This window comes from Medicago truncatula, chromosome 4 (assembly GCF_003473485.1).
Source record: "Medicago truncatula cultivar Jemalong A17 chromosome 4, MtrunA17r5.0-ANR, whole genome shotgun sequence".
NCBI classification, from domain to species: domain Eukaryota; kingdom Viridiplantae; phylum Streptophyta; class Magnoliopsida; order Fabales; family Fabaceae; genus Medicago; species Medicago truncatula.
Window position 1 is genome coordinate 35,343,673 of NC_053045.1, and position 20,242 is coordinate 35,363,914.

Consider the following 20,242-nt stretch of genomic DNA (forward strand, 5'->3'; position numbering starts at 1 on the left):
TCTAAATTTGTGTTCACCCAACCAATATTTTATGTTAGTTTTTAATTTTATTATTCTAGAAAACTCAAATTCTACTTTGTTAAAATCCATTTCAATTTTGAAAACTTGAATTTACAAATTAGTTTCAACAAATTTTTTTCACTTGAATTTTATCAAAGTGAAAAAAATATATTTTTATTTATCAGGATGAATGCCAATTCAGGCAATCCTCTATATGTTGCAAGCGTAGCCAGCCATTGCAAAGATTTGGGTCTTAACTTGCGGCGCAATATTATGGGCCTGGACAGGGTCAAAACAATAAAATAGGGTACGGGTTCATAAAACGACATCGTTTACATTCTCTAATCTCTACTCTCTAGGGTTCGATAATTAAATCGTGAGCTGTGAAGAAAACGAGTATTCTTCTTCTCCTTCATTCAGAATCGTTTCCTTTGCGATTAACTAGAACCGATCTCATGGCACCACCACCAGGACCTTATTCCGGTACCAGCACTCTAGCTTTGGTAAAACCCTAATTTCGCTTCTTTGTTTTCTTTACCAGTTGAATTGTTAGAATTTTTATTTAATTTTTCATTTTGTGTATTTGTAGGTCGCTAGAGCTTCTGCTTTCTCCTTCGGCATTGTTTATGGATCCATTAAGCTCAAATATCTTAAGGTATTGTAACGAATCCCTTATTTTAATGTTCTGATTTTTATTGATCTATTGTCACTGCTTTGAAGAAAACCCCTTTTGAATATTAAAAAACAGTTTTTGGATTAATTGCAGTTAATTAGTTCTGTGGTGTAATAGTTTTCATTAATTATGCAACTTTCTTGCTCTAATTTGATTATTGTCTTTGCAAGTTGCTGCTGCTGTGATTTCTATAGTTAATCTAGGATAGAATTCAAGGGATATTGATTTTTTGACTGAACAGCGCTGATTTGTTATCATTGGTGGCGTTATTAATCTAAACTTCGGCTATTGTAACTTTCTGATTTCATTTTTAAGCTAGATCCACAGTCTTAGGTTGAATCAAGTTCTTTTGCCTAGTGATATATGGATATCAGGGCGTTCTAATCAAATTGGAGTCCATCCTCACAAAAACAAGCAAAACGATACTACGGACCTTTCCGCATTACTAAACGCATTGTTCCGGTGTTCTAATATTAAAAATGGGCCCTGATACGAAAAACGCAACTTTTATAAATAAAAAATAATCATCCTTGTAACTAACATAAAAATTAGCAATGGAAGTAAATTTGCAAGTGCTACCCACAAACTATTTTTCACTTCACTTGCAAAATTGTTTGTGACTTGGGGTCCGTTTGGATTGGCTTATTTTTTAGCTTATGAAAAAATATCTTATTCAAATAAATAAGCATTTATGTTACTTTTTATGGTTTCATCAACGATAATTGTATCTTTATAAACTGTTTTTTCATAAGCTACATTGACAAACTTATGAATAATATATAAAAGCTTATTTATTTGCATAAGTTGTTTTACATAAGTTCAAAATAAGCCTAATCCAAATGATCCCTTATTTTGATTGGGTGATGGGTAAACTACCCACAATTCATTAAAGGTAATATGGATAAAAAAACTTTTAAAAGTGGTACTAGTCAATTTATAAGAATTTAAAATCAATTTGATCAATTTTCACAAGAAGACTAAAATAACCATTTACTCGTTGATCAATTTTCACAAGAAAATATACAATAGGAACTAGCAAAAGGTGAATAAGGGTTGTGCCAAAGAGGAAGATTTTGTAGGGTTTGTTTGGGAAGGAGGCCTATGACCATAGGTCTCCAAACCACCGACACAGCAAGAAATTAAGGACGGGTCATGTGGATGTTTGATCAGCGAGTCATTATATAGTGCAGTAATTCTGACTCTTTTCATTGTCATCAATGTTTTCACCTTTTTGTACTCATATCTATGTTTATAATTAATACTCCGGCTGTGTAGCTGCCGTCTAACTTTTTTTCAACGTGTAGTAACGATATAGTAGCAGTATAATGGGCTTATTATTATGAAACTCCAATAGATCTGAGGCCTTGTGATGTAGCACTGGCTGCACATGCACAGGGCCGGGCATGATATTACCATATGATTCTTCAATAAAATTTTTAAATTACAATTTTGGTACTAAAGGATCTATATTATATATAAATATAAAAGCTTACAACAAAATATGAGTTATAATTGCTACTTTGTTCATAATCGCTCACTCAAGGTGTACGGCGATTTGTTTAATTTAATAACAAGTCAAACAATTTAGCAACAAACTTAGCGGTGTTGTGTGTCGACTAATTTGAACTTGAGTGGTAACTGGTAAGTTAGTCTTAGGTATGTAACAATGTGAACGCAAATAATTACCAGTACCTGAATAAATAAGTAGTCAGTATAAGATAACTATTTATGGGTACCTGCTCAATCCCATGCAAGTAAACTCAATATTTTTGTTCTGCTGTGATGTCCATCTATAAAAATAGTGATAGCATCATAAAGTCAATATATTTTTTCTTCCCAAAAGAACATGTTTTGGTCATTTTGTTTTCTACTTTTTTAATGTTTTGTATTGTAAAATATGAGACAAACAACACAAACAATTAAGGTGTAAAATTGCTTCTTGGTCAAAATTAAGGTCTGAAACTGCATAGATATCCCTGCTGTACTTGAATGATGAGTTTGTTCAAGTTTGTTTTTTTAATATTATTATTTATATCATTATCCAAGTGAGGAATTCATGACTTTACATAAGCTAGTTTGACAACCTTGCCGAGTGTTAGTAGTCCCCCGATTTAGGGTAAAATATTTATATTCTGTGTTGTACTCAAATCTGAAAGGTTCAGATCAGATATACTTTTTATGTATCTCCATATGTTACGCTTTTAACGGTCTGGTTTAGTGCATCCTTGTCTCTAATGCTGAACACCTTCCATATTTCCATTTGTTTTTTTTTCTTCTTCTATATTTGTAAGCGATTAGGATTAGGATGCTTGCTTCAACATCTTTTATGATTATTTTGAACTCTGGAACTTCTGTTTGCTTTTGACCTTGCATTCACCGTGTTTGATTCCTGTTATAACATTTGTTCTACTTTCAGTCAAAAGCGAAGTCTCACCAGAAAGCTGAGGCCAAGGCTCACTGAAACCAGTGACATGGATGGAGCAGAATACTCAAATAATTCATGACGTGGAACTGTACCATGTGCTCTCCCAATTTTTTTTTCTTCTGATTTAAGATTTGGTTAATCATAAGCATTGAGTTTAGTGCATTGTGAAAATGTTCAAATCATGATAATTTTGCCTTGTTTTGATAGTTATCTTGTCTCATTTTGAGTTTCCAGTTGATATTGCACGGGCCTGCTATATACTGTTTTGTCATTTGCATCTATTTTCTGTTCTTTTTTATTGAGTTAGTCCAGCACTGGTTTATTCTACTATGTGAAACTCATAGTAATATCCCTTAGATTAACGAAAAAACAAGTTGAAAATGGCGGTCTAACGTTCCAATGCCGGATTTTTTTCTTCTTCTGAATGTATGAAACAATAAATTATGCTATTATGCTATGTTTTAGATCTACCAGAGTTTCTACTTAAAAGGGATTATTAATGAAACTAATCCTCCTGTTCCAATGGGAATCCCTAATATGGATCTGATCCTTGATCCTCCCAAAACTACAGGTAATAGCAGGTTTCCACTCTATGTGGGTCTTTTTCATCTACTGAATTTCAGTGCTTTCCCAACTTCTCCCTCTTCTATTATGCCCCTTGCGAGTTTTTCTGACTGAACCCACTCTCTCATGACGGAAAACCGAATAGGTGTGTTGGTTTTGCGAGTACCTTTACGTAATGCATAGATGTGTTGGGTTCTTCTATGGGGCAACGGTTGAAAGGTGAGGGTGAAAATGGAAATTTGAATAGTGGACTTCTGTTGTGTCCGGGAGTCATTTTCTGCTAAAAATTGGAGAGCAAATTGATCAGTGAGAAAAATTGGAGAGCAAATCGATTGATTAGTGAGCTACATTGTCATAATGGATGAGTTAACCGTTGGACCTTATTTTGCGATCCCCATCCTAAGAAATGATATGCGAAATTTGAGGAATAATTCATGTGGATTTGATATTTAAAATTTTTCACTTTAGAAGAAAGAAAGAGCAAGGTTTTGTACCAAAAATAAGAGCAAGTTATTTCAACAGATGCAATTTTTTTTTTTGGTATACATATATGCACAAAAAATAATTGAGGTCTGGAAATCTTACAAATATCAAAGGTATATTTCTTGTATGTGATGGGTCCTTTATGAATTCTCTCTTGAATTGAAATTTTTGCATTAGATCGGTTTAGTTTAAAATAACCCGCTAAGGCGCTAACATATTCCTTAATGTAGTATTTGGTTTGTCAATAAAAAAAAAAAATCATTTGTAACAACTTTTGTGACAACTTTTTATTTCATACTCACGTTATGCTTTTACTTTCTCTCTCTATTGTTTGAGTTTTCATGTCAATACCTACTTTTCTTTGTAAATTTATGGTTGTCTCATAAGTTCTCAAATAAATTGTTGTTCAAATAACACACCTCTTTTAAGAATTATTCGTTGTTTACTTGTTGTGATTTTAGGTGAAATTCTGACTGTCGGTTTAATATCAACCATTTAACTTGTGGTTCCTTGGTCCCAACCAATGAAGCTCGATGTCCTACACCACAAACACCCTTCATCTGAATGAAGCCTTCACGGGGAGATTTAAAATAAATGTTGATGTTTCCTTCCCTTCCTGTCAACTTCGTTTCATGCTACTTGATTAATGAATGTGTTTAAGAGATGATACATGGCCACACTTAACATCTACGAATTGGATGCCCAATGGGTGGTTCACACTATCAATGCATATGTGAAAGATGTGACAGGATTGGAACTAGGAACTAGGAACATTTTGCTACTTATTCCTAACTTTGAGGTTACGTTTGTAAATAGACGAGCTAATGTTGCTTTCTTTATCTTAGCCGGGGTGGACATATTATTCCCTAGTCCCCATCCTTTTGAGAGTATATATATACTTCCATGTATTGCAGATGGTATTCAATTAGAAAAAAATACATTGATCTTTTTCCAGTCCAAAACTTGTGTTATGGGTGATACTAATTAGCTTTCTCTACATTTTGGTAGTGAGAAAACTGAGTGGGACATTGAGCCTTTGTTGGTTGTCACACAAATAAATAATTTGCCATTGATTAAGGACTAATTCTTCTTTACTTAAATTTCTTTTCACGTCTCTCACAATGTTTCTATTCATGAAGTATTAATTGTTCCTTTGAAGAAAGGTATCTGAATCAAAATACAACCTATGAAAAGCATCATGATGGAAAGTGATCATCAGTTAGAAAATGATCCTATTTCCCCTAAAAATTGAAATGGAATCAGTTGCTCATTGTAGAGATCAATGAGAGCCGGTCTTTTTTTCTTAGTTATTTTCTTCTTTCTCCAGAATTAATGATGGTCGGATCCAAATATAGTAAGTTATAAATCAAATTATAAAGAAAATAATTATGTATACAAATCTACTATCCGTGTCATTTTTATGAGTACAATTTTTTTGTCTTTAACTCTCCACGCATATCAAAGAAAGGGAATTGTTTGTCCTCGTAAGCTTAGCTCAATTGGTCGGGACAATGCATATTATAAGCAAGGTCCGGGTTTCGAACCTCGACCACTACCAAAAAAAGAAAGGGAATTGTTTCAACCAAAAGTTGGGCACAAATTATCAAAAACAATTAGTAGCTATTAACTGAAGTTAATTAAAGTATTAAACACTTAAACCTAAGAGTACACATGTGTATTTTTGCTTGTATTCATGATATATACTTTTTTTTTTTGAAGAAGCTAAATTAACCCCTTCAAATTGGCATCAGAGATAATCGAACCTAAGACCTTAAAGAGGAGCACATTCCCAAGTTTCAAACCAATACTACTAGGCCAACCAGAGTGAGTTTCAAGATATATACTTCGTGTTATAACCACATAACAATGTCATTTCACGTGGAAATGACAAATTCACGTCTAACATAAATAGTGTGCAAACTATATATTTTTTATTGCTAAAAATGTTATTAACCGTATGAATGAGTAAAAGTAATGTGTCATTGGATGACTTCTGTACCCACTCCCCATCAGGAGGGGTATTTTAAATTTTTCTTGTTAAACTCACACAAGAACCCTAACAAAATGCGATCACATGAACAAATGATGAGGGTTTTTAAAAAAAATGGTACAAATTATGAGACACTTCATATTTGTAGAAAATTTTTAAGCAATTCGTGCTGTATACATATTGGTTTTTTCTAGATTACCTTTAAAGAATGGTGGGTAATTTACCCACCAACCAATGAAAATGAGCAATTTGTTGGTGGGGTCAAGATAGTTCATAGATACCACTTAAAAATGTGCTTATGTGGCTAATGTGTATTGGTTGGGGTAAATTACCCACCATTCTTCCATGGTACTCTAATTGTCACCATAAATATTTCTGTACATTGAGTGCTTTGTGTTGGGTTTCCTTTGGCTAACATTTTTTACAAAAAAACTTTTGACAAGTATCTTTCTTTTTGTCTCAATTCTTTTGCTTTAATTTTTTATCATTATTATTTGGTATGCTAAAAAACTTAAGAATTAGGAAATATGCAAATACTTTTTTTTTTTTTTTTCTTCTTTTTCTGAAGCTTTATATGAACATTTAAGTGTGTAATATTAAATGATTGTTTGTCAAAAAAAAAAAAAATGATTGTTGTATGATTGTGCGATATTTTAAAGCCCATTGAAATTTAATAAATATGGGCCTCGGTTGATCTCTCTAAAGGATTTTGCTCGTTTCACTTTACAAAGTGCTCTTTAACACCTCAAAAATACTAAAATACTTTTCACAGTAGTTAATGGTCATTCGCTTTTAGTGACAGTTAACTGCCGTTGGGTGCCATCTAGGTCATAGCCAATCAACACGACACATTGCCTCTAATCCTACATTCCATGCAAGCACAAAACACATCGATATTGACCGCCGCTATATTGTATGGGAAAAAAACTTCAGGCAATACTCTTTCATCCGCTTTTCAGTCAGTTTTGCTAACCAACTAACCGACTTCTTCACCAAGCACCTTGATCTAACTACTTTTCAGAGATTGGTTTCTAGGCTAGGCATTTTAAAACTTACTAAAATTTCACTATATTTCTAACTTTTAAAATTATTGATTGTTATTTACATCAGAATGGCTACATATATGGAAAATAAAAGACAATTTTAATGTTTGAGTTAAAAAATTTAAAGTAATAATGGATCATTAAGTTGTTGAACTTTTTAAACCGGAGAGACTCGAAGTAAAATCTTGCAGGTAAGTTTTATCATTTATCATGCTCTACAACTACTTGCTTGAAGACAAAGAAAACCCAAATTGAGGGTGATACTTTCAACCTTGCGATTTTGCCACTAAAATAAAATTAATGTGTGTGATCTGAAGTGTATGTCCCAACAATATAAGCTATCCTTTTGGTAATTCTGCAGACATAATGTATATATCTAATTAACTCATGTTACGGTGGAACTGATAAAAATATCAAAATTATTAAGCCAAACATTATGATCGAGGTACAACCATAACACCTCCATTCATATATGTGAGTTTATAATGTATTTGTCATTTCGTTTATTAATAAAATAAAATAATTTAAATGGATATTTACATTTTCTGCGAGTTTGGATGAATCAAAGAGTGCATTTTGACAAAAGTTATATCCAAACAAAGTCACCATCATTTGATTTTGTCAAACAAGCTCCCATTGAATAGCTGTTAAGAGAGATGTGATGGAATAAGTCTCTTTTAACTCAATCAATGTATTAATTTTAAATTCAACTTCAAACATGCAACTTGGTTAATTTTTTATTGAAAGTATACCGTTCATTTTAGTTCACAAAATTTAAAAATTAATCTTCGTAGCGACGCACAAAATGTCATATTTACAATGCATTAACAGGAGAAAACAATGTAGGATCGAAGAACCTCTAAAATAACATAGATCGAAGAAATCTTTCAAACGATTAACCCTGGTTTAATTTCTCTCTCCACGATTGTAATATTAGTATTCTATTGTTAGTAGGAGTATATTTCATTTCTGTGGTTATTGTTCATGCTGGGCCCAGCATATATTCCAAGATCATCAATTAAACTTTAATCTAATCAGGATTACTGTGTTAAAATGATACCGGGGACAAGAAAATCATGGTATTAAGAAAATGTTACATTACAAAACGAAATACAGTTGATTTTGTCTTCCCATGTTTGTCTCTTTCTTCATATTTTAATTACACTAGTAAACAACTAAAGCTATAAATTGACCTGGGTATGTTATCACGGGATCTTTCTCCTGGTCCCAATATTTTTATTAGTATTTTATTTCACGTCTTCTTTTGCTCGGTACCATTCATTTTCATATTTTATGTTTTGTGATTAATAATTAATTATTTACTTTATATTTTGTTGTTGTTGGAAACCTACGTCACCGTGAATTTAACTCGATTGATAAGAACATTGTATAATATACGTAGGGGTTGGAGTTCGAACTCCGAACATTCTATTTTTACCACATTTAAAACGTGCGAACTTCAGTTTTGAGATGATTGAGACTTCAGATTAATCTAATACCAAACGATTCAATGAATCTTATATATGAGACACTTACATTTCCATAAGTTTAATTCTCTATGGTTTCTAGCTAACAAACAATTTTAGTAGTTAATTAATTCAAAGAATAAAAATCATATCTTTTGTGCCCAACACAACGGCGAATTGTTCTTTTAATTATTCATGTAATCATAATGATTCGCATGAATTCCCATTTTTGTGCCCTTGATTGGTGAGTAGGATAATGAAAGCTACATGATTTGTAATGTAGTTTGGATCTTATGCAGTTTAAAGACAAAGATCAGGTTCTGAGTTCAATGATCTCAATGTTAGATGATGGGAAACCTAATAATTAATCCGGTTAGCACATGCAACGTGAGTTTGTTTAGTTACTTAAGCAATAAACTAAGTTACGTCTAGATTATTTCTTTTCTAACTTGAAATTTAAGTTGTTTAGTAATCAACTTGAGAATGTTTATTACTTAATCTATACAACTAATATAATATAAAGGAATACCCAAATTTTGTTGCGACTTTTTTTTCTTTATATAATTAATCTTTATTTTAAAATATGACTTCAATTTTTGCCAAATTAGTTGACCACTAAATAACTTGGAAGAGTAACATCAATAATAACATTGGACAGATTCCTTCAAAAAAAACATTGGACAGTTAATCATCATACAAGAAAAAGATAAAACAAGCGAAAGGAATATATTCATTCACAATAGTTTTTCTTATAGAACACTAACGCACTCTTTTTATTACCTTAACGTCCGAAAATTATGAACGATATTTTTTATGAAATTTTGATTTTGATTAAAAATATAAATATAAATGTTTATTGTTTTCAAGTTATAATAAACCAAACTAACCATGATCATCTATTTCAATGACTCCAACAATATAACAAAAAATTATAATCTAAATTCTTTTTTTTAATGACACCAACAACAATCTTTATTATAGAAATTTTTTTAAGGGTATAATTGGGATAATGAAAAAGTAAGTATAAATATACTCATCTAATTTGTTAAATTTTTTGAATGATAAAGGAAAAAAACCCAGAGATATATATATATATTCTTATCGTGTTTGCTGCATTTTTTTAATATTTAAATTTATTCTAATCTATTTATTACATGTGTTATTTTTATTGAAAAATTGAGGGTATTTTTGGAACGAGAAAAAACAAACAGTATATATCATTCTGACTAAAAATATTTGGTCTAATTTATTTTTCTGTTTTTTTTTGTACAGCAATAGAGCAAATGCTCAAAATAAAAATAAAAATAAGAAGCTACGAAAACAATCTTGGGCATTCAAGTTCCACACATATCATAAAAAAGCAAACAGTGGAGCTCAATAGGAGGACACACTACAAAAGGACAACTAAAAGAATTAAAAAAAATTATACTAGAAGCACTTCTATTTTCCCCCTCAAGTATGATGAAATTCAACTTGTCAATCCAAAGTTAAAAGATTGCAAACATGTTTCACCAAGATGGAAACTATACCGCCAAGATTGCAGTTAATTGTAATCATATCAATCAAGATTTTTGAATCATTCTCCACGATAAGTTGATAAATATTCAAACCTAGGTACAAAGCGCACATTTTCACATGTGGTTTTTGATCCAACACCCGTCCGAATTGCAAAAGATGTCTTCATAACCTGAAGTCTCGCTATTCCCTCTACAAGCACCATAATTATTGAGTTTGATCCGACCCTCTAAGGGTATCTTCTAGTCAATGTAGGTTGTCTCCTTATGCCGAGGGTTTTGGTGAAGATGATACAAGGTGTAATTGGTTATGTCTTTATAGCATCTTTGAATCACTCGAGCCGAGTATTGAGGTCACTGTAAATCTTCCTAAACAGTTGATTTATTTCTACACATCTAGAGAAATCAACACACAGCCATGAAAGTTGTTTGACATCCATCCTTGGAAGCTTCAATCCCATGTTTGTTAAGGTTGATGAAAATCTATCCATGCAAGCACCCGGAAATAAATTAGTAGTAATAAAGTTAGATGAGACAAGTCGGAGCCAAACCTAAGTTGCATGCAAGCAATCATGAAGGGTAGTCTCATCATCCCTCCCACAACAGTACAAGTAGGCAAAATTACCAATCCCCTCTTGATCCTACGAACATAACATTGGTGAAAATGTGTGGCGCAACAAAAAAACATAATAGTCAAGATGCAATTGGTTCCTTTCGAATAACATAAATTCTTCCAACCACCTTTGGCAGCAGGAGAGGTATCGTGTTGCATGTTGTAAACACTCAATGGTAAATTGGTAGTTCATACCAATCTCAAAATATCAGGTCCATCAACATCATTAGGTGCTGGAAGGGCAACACCTGATCCACAATATCATTCGACAACTTCTCACAGCAAGAAGGATGGTGTCAATGTGATCTTGTGATTTGTGAAGCTAAAGAGAAAAGCTCAACACTAGCGGGAACTCGTTTGTCCAACATGTTTGACGTTAACGTTGAAAGTGTTTCAAGTCCAAAATAGGTTTTCATAAAGTAGAATCATAAGGCTGAGAACTGCATGCAAGATAATAAATTATTTGTCATTTTATAATACCAATAAAATATTAATATTTCTCATATTATTAATCAATTGTAATTTTGTAACATAATTCAAAACTTCTCTTTTCTTATATACCAAAGCTTACTAACTTTTATCCATGAGCAACTTGTTAAAGTGATATATATTTTTGGAAGGAGATAGTATACAATACATTGTTTCAAATTTGAATAAAGAGCTTTTTTAAAGCCCCAACAACAGAAGGATTTATGTTGAAGTACAAGTACCTACATCGCATCAGTATGGTTGATTGGTTGTACTTGTAGTGGCCATGTCAAAAATTGCAAAGGAGGTCAAAGTGGCATAACAAATAGATGCTCTCTTTTCTCCTACGTTGTTATATACGGTTATTACAGTACTAAACAATTAATCAATTAGTTTAATAACTTCCACTTCGCATAATTGCGGTAGCACTATAGATGGACCCAAAGACCCATGCATTATAAAAAAGATCAAAATCAAAATTGAAATAATTAGAATCTGACAATATTTTAAAACTGTTTAGGATAAAAAGTTGACATTGCCTTTAATTTAGCTTTCCTAAAGTAGACTTAGTACATTGCATTACAAAATTGTACCGCACTAAAAGAATGGATCTGGAATTTTTCAAAAAAAGAAAAAAGAAAGAATTTGGATTCCTAACTGTAGTATAAGCATACAGTTGCACGCTTCCTAACCATTGATTTAAGATCATAGAGTTCATTTTGAACAACAATGGAATCAACATTAGTATTCACTCTCATTTCCTCTAAACTCGTAAACAAAAGCTAAACAATCTCGACCATTAATTTAAAATCCGACGGTTAAAATATGCATCAAATCCAAATTCGCATAAAAAATAACAAGTGGGCTCAAGCAAAGCCCACATGACCCATCTCCCTCTGTCACATGGGCTTGACTACGATATCAGCAACAGCGAAAAGGGTACAATCTCGTAATTATCTTCAACTCTAATGGCATTTTATTTCCACTCAAACCATATATACGTTTCACCTTCAACAACAATTTCCAAATTATTCCAATTACAACTAAACAAAACAAAACCCGCTCCGTTACTTTTTCCACACTCCACCTTTTTTCTTTTCACACCTCCAATTTCCAAATGTCGCCGTCAACCTCCACCGGAAACTGCAGCAAAATCCGCCGCATTGTTCGCCTCCGTCAAATGCTTCTCCGGTGGCGAAAGAAAGCTCGATTAGGAGCGTATGATGTACCGGAAGGACACGTGGCGGTTTGTGTGGGTCCCAGTATGAGAAGATTCGTTGTTCGTGCTAGTTACTTGAATCACCCGATCTTCAAGAAGCTTCTGATACAAGCGGAGGAAGAGTACGGTTTCTGCAACCATGGACCGCTTGCGATTCCGTGTGATGAGTTTGAGTTTGAAGAGATTCTTCGGGTTATGGCCCGACCCGAGTTCAGGTTCTCGACGGTTGAAGATTTTCAGAGACGATGCCACGTGGATGTTAGAAGTAGTAATAGTTGTGAATCGAGGCCTTTGCTTCGTGACGACTCCATTTGTTGAGTTAGTGAGTTAACTCGGTTTTCATGGACCGGGTTTTTTTTTTTTGTTGAAAATATTATAATCATCACTAACTCTTTTTTTGTTAGGGGGAGGGGTGTTTTTTGTGCTAATGATTGATTGATGTTAGGAAGAAAATATTTTACTGGTGAAATGATGAAAAAAATTATGGATCTGGTTTGATTATTATTTTATTCATTTTTTTTGGATTTAAGTTGTGGATGGTTTGTATATGGATCTGCTAATTACTTTGATCAATTTCAAACGAAGCTTGCAATTTTATTTTTATTTTTTATTTTTTTTATCTTTAAGAATTTATATTTGATATTTGGATTTAATTTAACTTTCAATTTAGCATTTTTTATTTAAAAAAAAAATTAGTCCATCTAAATTGACATAAAAAAAAAAAAAAAAAATCCAACCAGCACACTCAAAGATTTCAAATCAATACTATCGAGCAAACTCAAGTGGGTTAATGTTTAATTTAGATTAACTTTTATTTTACAGGAATTTTCAACTAAAAAGCGTTGTATTTTTTAATTTACTACTTTTGTTAAATGAAATATGTTAACAACACAAAATTTGGATTTTTTTTTTAATTAAAAAGTTAAATTCGTAGAGTTTCATTTAGGGGTCATGTTAACAAAACAAAAAAAAAGTTTTAAATTGAAAATGATATTTTTTTAACTTTAAAGAAATTGACTATACAATTTTCAATACAACGTATACAATATTTATTTTCTTAACTATTGTATCAAAGACACCGATTAACATTTCCCTTTTAATTAATCATGTGATCATATGATATTTTTTAACTGAGTTAAGTTGATATTATAAATCTATCCTTTATACCAAAGATAAATCATTTAAGTTTAAAAAATAAAATCAACTCTTCGATCCATAGATGAAGGGCCAGAGATCCGGAGTTAAACGAAGAGTAAATAAGTTTTGATTAAGAATTGTTTCACACAATAATCAAATCCGTGTATTATTGAACATTGTTATTTGGTAGAGTTCACTAATCATTTGATTAATTATCTAATTAATTAAGCGTTCCTTGACACTTAAATAAGTGAGTTGTAATCTTCGTTATTTCTACCGAAAATTAAAAACATCATTTGAAAAGATATACACACATAAAATAAATGGTGAGTTCCACCATCAAGCATATCCTATCATTGTTAATTTTATTTTCAAAACACTTTGTCTTCTAATATAACTCTATCAATTTTGACCAATGGAGATTTTTTCTTTTGACAAATAGAGATCACATTATCGTTAGGAATAAAGATATACACTTTATTTATTTATTTATTATTATCTTTGGTTATAAAGTTACACACTTTTAACATTTAATTAAATTTTACTCCAAGCACAAGTGCTATTTTAATATTGGAAATATTATTTGTTTGCCTCAACATCTATTTATTAGATCAAATCGTGAACAATCTTAAATTTACAACTCTTCATATTCCAAATCCTCAGGAAGAGGTCTTGTTGGTAGAAGTTAATCACTTCTCTAGATCTATGTTGAGTCCAAAAAAATAAATGAAGTATACGTTTTGCATGTTTACACTTTGCATATTGCACCTTATAAGGCTCCCATTGGCCAGTCCCATGCTTACACTTTTATATCATCTACAGAATCAAACTAAATTCTTTACTCATCCATACATTTTTTTTACTTCATCCATACATTTTATCTTGATAAATTATAGTACTAAATTAGTGTATTTTTCCTTTGTAAAAAAAAAAGTGTATTTTTCTTAAACATGCTAAATGTCTGGAAGACCTATACGTATACAAAAATTGAAATGCAGTTAATGAACTAATAAAAGCTGCAAGTATCACGCACACAACAAGTATTAATATGGATGTCCTTCTGCAAGCAAGAGATTATAAATACCGTTTAGAATATTTTATCATGATGTTGATATCTCACCTTCTATTAATGATATACATATTTTAGCCGTAATTATATTTTTTGAAAGCATGATACATTTTTCTGTGTGAATTGGAAGCATGATAAATTCAGTCAAGAAAAGAAAGCATAATAAACACAGGTGATGATGATGTTCATCATTAAAAATTGGTTCAAGTTGTGGAAATTCTTGATAAACTAGTTTAAAGCAGATGAACTTATAGATGATAGTCGATAAGATAGTTTATAAGTGTAGTTGACGGCGAATTAGTTAGGTAACTAATTAAATTTATAATGTTTGATAAAATTAACGGTTGAACTAACTTATAAACATAAAATGACATAAAAAAGCGTCACTTTCTTTTTCTTTCTCTCAATTAAGCTTGCAATGATAACATTGAGAGAGAAAAAATGTAAGCTATAAACTACTTGAATGTACTTATTAGATGCATTTTTCTCTTTGTTAAGGTATGACACATTCTAGTTTGTCAAATTTTACACAATTAATTAAGGGTCATGTTAACTTGTGTCCTAAGGGCACAAGTTAAGAAACTAAAAATGGAATTAAAAAGTAACTTTTATATTGAAAAGACAAAATTTCAAACTTTTAATATATTGAATATACAATTTCCAAGAAAAAGTTTCTATGTTTAGTTTCTAAACTGAGTGAATACCTAAATTCGTCCCTGAATTTTTACGAATCGGACATAAACGTCCCCCAATTCATCAAAATGCACGCTTTGTCCCTGAATTCAACAAACGTCCATCAAAATAGTCATTTCGTCCAAATGTTCTGTTAGTGCTGCTGAGCTTTCGTCCTGCATGTCATGGTGTCTTGTACACGTGTCAACAAGAAAGCCACGTGTACAAGGACTAATTTGATGGAAACGCTAAAAATTTCAGTTTTACTTTTTAAATTCAATTTTTCCTTGTTTTTCCAAATTTACCCCTCTATTACCCGTACCTTTCCATCCTCACATTTCAGTTAGAACAACAAAAACGTCCCTGACCTTTCTCCTTCCCGCTAAAACCTTCATCAACTTCACCCCTTTAAAATCATCATCATCTCCGGCGAGGAACGTTGCAAAAAGTTCCGCTTTGACATAAGATTTTAGGGTTTTGTGTTAAAGACTATAAAATTTCATGTTTTTATGTTTGGTTACTAAAAATGGTGAACACTAGAGTAGTTATGAACAAAAAAAAAAGGCTGATTAAAATAGTTTATAAAAAGGGTTTATTTTGTACTGTGATTTACATTTTTATGTTGTTTTGCTGGAAATGTTAATCCTGCAAGTTTTGTTGCTGAAAATGTTAATCTTGAAAATCTTGTTGCTGAAAATGATGGACAAGTTGCAGAAACTGCTGAAAATGTCAATGTTGGAAATGTTGCAATTCAGGGACAAAATCTTGTCAATGTTGTTGCAAATGAAGTAGTGCATGGACATGCATGACTGTTAAATCTTAATGATCGATTTGATTGTTAGTGTTATAATTTAGGGACTTATTTGATTGAATGTTTTATGATTTAGGGACTGTTATGATTGAAAATGTTGTTCCTACAAGGAGGTATGACATTAGAGGGCCAATTATTTTAAATGAGAGGCCTAGTCAAACACTAGTGAGGGGTCCTGCACCAGCACATCCAACTGCTCCTGACGTTATTAGAGTTCCATATCCAAATTATGGTTCATCCGGTTCAACTCAACCTAAGTTCATGGAGTTTATCCCAACCCCCGGATTTTCAAAGAACTGATACTTGATGCATGTTTGGATTATGCTTTTGGAATATTTTGACTTGTTTAAATTATGCCCTCAAGTTGGGTTTCTTTTTGGCTATGTAATATTTAAGAACATCCTTCTATAACTTATGACTTGTTAATGCCCCATAGTTTGGTTGCTTTTGTCTATGTAATATTTCAAACTTAAGACATATGACTTATTTAATGGTATTTTCAAGCATGAAGTTGTATATATGTTTATACTCCCTCCGTCCCAAATTGTATGACGTTTTGGACATTTCACACATATTAAAAATGTAATTAATATTGTGTGGAAAAGAGATATTATGAGTTGTTTTACAAAATTGTCCTTAATAAATAATATGGAAAAGATAAATAAAAGACTTGAAAGAAGAGAGAGTAATAAATAGTTAAGGTTATAATAGGAAAAATAACATTAATGTTTTATTGGTATTGTAAAGTGACATACAATTTGAGACAAATATTTTTTCTAAAGTTACATACAATTTGGGACGGAGGGAGTATAATTCAAGGACTTATTTGACGGTTTTTTTAATATAATTTAGGGATCGATTTGATAGTAAGTAAAAATTAACAGGGACTATATTGCATAATATTTTTTGAAATCAATCAATTTCGTCTTTGGAAATTTTTGTCACTATCAGCCAATTTATTCATTGCTTATGTGGCATCTGACATGGCAATCCATCTGATAGGTTAACGACCACGTCATCACCGTTAACACCTCAAATGGACGTAGGGACTAATTTGATTGCTAGGAAAGCAAAATTCTACATTTCCACAAAAGTAGCTCTTTGAAATGTGGGTTTGACTTTCCCACCACCAAACCAAATAGATACTTAGAGAGCTTACTTTTCGGCTTTGATAGAACGAGTTTAAACAATTGAAATGTAAATGGTCTGAACTTTGTACACCAATTCAAATTGATGATTGCACTTAGCACGTCAATCGTATCATTGTAGTATTTATCTACAGAGAAATGATATTTGTACAACCATTTTATTACAACTTTCTCTCTCATATTCATATTATATTCTTATTCTCTCTCTTTCTTTTTCTTTTTCTATTGTTTTGAACCAATGAAAAAATATAAAATAAAAGTTGTCATCAAAATTGTCACAAATGATTGTACACATATTATAGGTCCAAGGTGTGATACCTCTTGAAATGTGAGGCCATGACCTTTCCTCTGTCTAGATTTTTTTCTTGGAAACTTATTATCTACTTTTATTTCATGTTTTGAAATCTCCATCAGCCTCTTGAATTAAGGTTTTAGGTCCGGCCCTATATGGGGCTCTGTTCCCTTATAATAATTATAATAACTTGGTCACGTTACAAATGATGCCTTGTAGTGACTAGTGACAACATAAATATGTGGTTGCAATTTTGTTTCTCTTCTGTTGAATTGAAATATGATCAATTTTCATATCATTATTCCTTAGTATGCACTCAGCACCAAGCAATACAAATTTGTGCAGTGGAGCCGAGAGTCACGGGGTATAGTCCATTGACAAAGGTAAAGGAAAATTTCACTCAGTGGATATACTACTGTTAACCTAGAAAGAATCAAGTAGTACTTATTGTACTCACATATTAATTTTATCGATTATCATTGTCTTAATGCACTTTAACGACCATAAATCTCATTTAACTAATGTTTACTTTTATGTACTATCATCCTTTTGTTGGAGGTAGGTTTGAAAAGTTGAGGATGAACCAATCCCATTGTGAATAGCAACTTGCATAATGTGACAAAGCCTGATTAATTAGGCTGTAATTATCCTCTTTTATTTATTGATCATGTAATTATACTGTTGTAATCAGCAAGTTAATGGCTACTTATATATTCCTTGTCAAAAAAAAAAAAAAAAAAAGGCTACTTATATTGCATAATTAAAAGGTAAAGAAAGGGTCCACTTCGTGCGTCTTTGAATTATGATGGTCTAAAAGTATCCAATCCTAGATCAACTGATTATTTTCGATTGGGTCAGCCTCAATGGATCTTGTCCTTCCTTTGATTGGATTCTTGACAATATTTTCTTCATGTTGGTCCCTCATACATCATTTCCCACATGCAAAGGCCTAAAGGACCAACTTTTCTGAAAAGTACACATATCTAAGATAATGCAATATAGAAATGAGAAATTTTAAAATGAAATGAGGAGAACAATGTCTATGTCATGTTTAAGTTTTGGAAATGGACTGAATCATCAACTTCGTCCTTGAATTTGCAAACACTAATCAAATTCATTCCTTAATTTGTTGAAATATCAAATTAATCTCTGAATTTAATAGGCATTCATCAAATTCATCCATCCGTCCAATCTCTCCGTCAGTGAGGCTGATGTGTCGTCCATGAGCTCAGTTCCTATACAATCAACTTTGTCCATCAACCTTGTCTTCCAAACCTCTTCATTGCCATTTTCCTTAGCCTTAACCATTAACTGAACCTTCTCCAACAATTTTTCCTTTGTTCCATGACCAACACCAATTCCATCAACTCCATTGTTTTTAAAGTATCTTAGTTCTTCAGCTTCATAAACCCAGACAAAAAATTCACAATTTTCATCATCATCCTATACAAAGGAAATTCAAAATCAATCAACATTAAACAAACCATTATGACACCACATAACCATTATTAAACAAACCTTTGATAGAGGGCAAACATAGAAAGACCTTCTTAGGTTTTTGACATTATTGGCTTTTCTTAGAGCATAAATTATGGGACACCAACATTCAAGTACTCTCACATCACCATTAAACATAAAGCTTGAAGACGAAGCTCGAATTGCTCTTTCGTGGAAAACAATAGTTTGAGCAATCTAAGGAGAAACTTAACTTATAAACCAAGTGTGAATGAAGTGATTACAACGCTCCCATGTATTGCGGATTAAATAATCCAAATCAGGTAGATGAATTGATCCACCGATGGAAACAAGTTTGTTCTTCGCACTAAGGGGGTGTTGCATGGATCTAATGCAAGCAAGATAGTTCGAGCCGGTGTTAAACTAACCTGTAGTATACTAATCTAACTTGTACAACAAGTTATTCACCTAAGCTTTCTCTTTTTGCCTTATTTTGTTCACGGTGTAATAACCAGGACTTCCTCTAAGGCTTATGGATAGTAACATTTACCGAAGGAATAACATCGATGTTATAAAAACAACTCTTGAATAGGTAAGCTAGATTCGTCGCAAAAAACAAATGTTTTTCCATACTTCACTGCATATGCGAAGGAACCCAAGTGCATATGTGAAAATTAAAGAACTAAAATGATCCCATTATGACATAACTACCTCATGTATAATAGGAAGTCCATACCTGCAATTTCCTCCCTTATGCTTGCTTGCTCGCACATGTGTTTTCTACATTATTGAACGCCAAAATTGGTTTTTCTATTACTTGAGTTCCTGCATAACCTAAGTCTTGTAACAAATACATCTTCACACATTCGTTGTTTGGGGGGGTATTACAACAACTCATCTCCTTAAAAAAAAGTATTTAAAATCCATTTTAATACAAGATGGAGTTCTTTATCAAATCATTTAACAACTTATTTTATATAGTGTAAAAAAAAATGACACGAGTGCATAGATTTACGTAAAATGAGGTATATGAAATAGTAGATAAAATGGCTAATGAGTATATGATAAAAAAAATGATTAACAACATGCATTTTGTGGTTAATGACACAAGACGATTTTTGTGTTACAAAAATGCTCTATTAAAAAAATTACAAAAAAAATATATTGTTCATCGTACAAATATGGCGAACAATACCATAT

At 32.0% G+C, this 20,242-nt stretch overlaps 2 protein-coding genes across 2 annotated transcripts; both read left to right on the plus strand.

The window, feature by feature from the left end:
• Positions 1-318: 318 nt before the first annotated feature.
• Positions 319-3,379, plus strand: LOC11440592 (uncharacterized). Its single transcript, XM_003607039.4, has 3 exons — positions 319-503; positions 590-655; positions 3,090-3,379. Exons 1-3 carry the CDS (start codon positions 456-458, stop codon positions 3,132-3,134), a joined length of 159 nt encoding a protein of 52 aa, XP_003607087.1. The 5' UTR covers positions 319-455; the 3' UTR covers positions 3,135-3,379.
• An 8,751-nt stretch (positions 3,380-12,130) lies between these two features.
• On the plus strand, positions 12,131-12,987 carry LOC11439658 (indole-3-acetic acid-induced protein ARG7). Its single transcript, XM_003607042.4, has one exon. The coding sequence runs from the start codon at positions 12,357-12,359 to the stop codon at positions 12,774-12,776; it is 420 nt and encodes a 139-aa protein (XP_003607090.1). The 5' UTR covers positions 12,131-12,356; the 3' UTR covers positions 12,777-12,987.
• The last annotated feature ends 7,255 nt before the right edge of the window (positions 12,988-20,242 follow it).

Coding starts and splice junctions, on each gene's coding strand:
- LOC11440592 (XM_003607039.4), top strand. CDS start 456: ATGGCACCACCACCAGGACCTTATTCCGGTACCAGCACTCTAGCTTTG. Junction 504..589: donor GTACCAGCACTCTAGCTTTG/GTAAAACCCTAA, acceptor GTGTATTTGTAG/GTCGCTAGAGCTTCTGCTTT. Junction 656..3,089: donor TTAAGCTCAAATATCTTAAG/GTATTGTAACGA, acceptor TTCTACTTTCAG/TCAAAAGCGAAGTCTCACCA.
- LOC11439658 (XM_003607042.4), top strand. CDS start 12,357: ATGTCGCCGTCAACCTCCACCGGAAACTGCAGCAAAATCCGCCGCATT.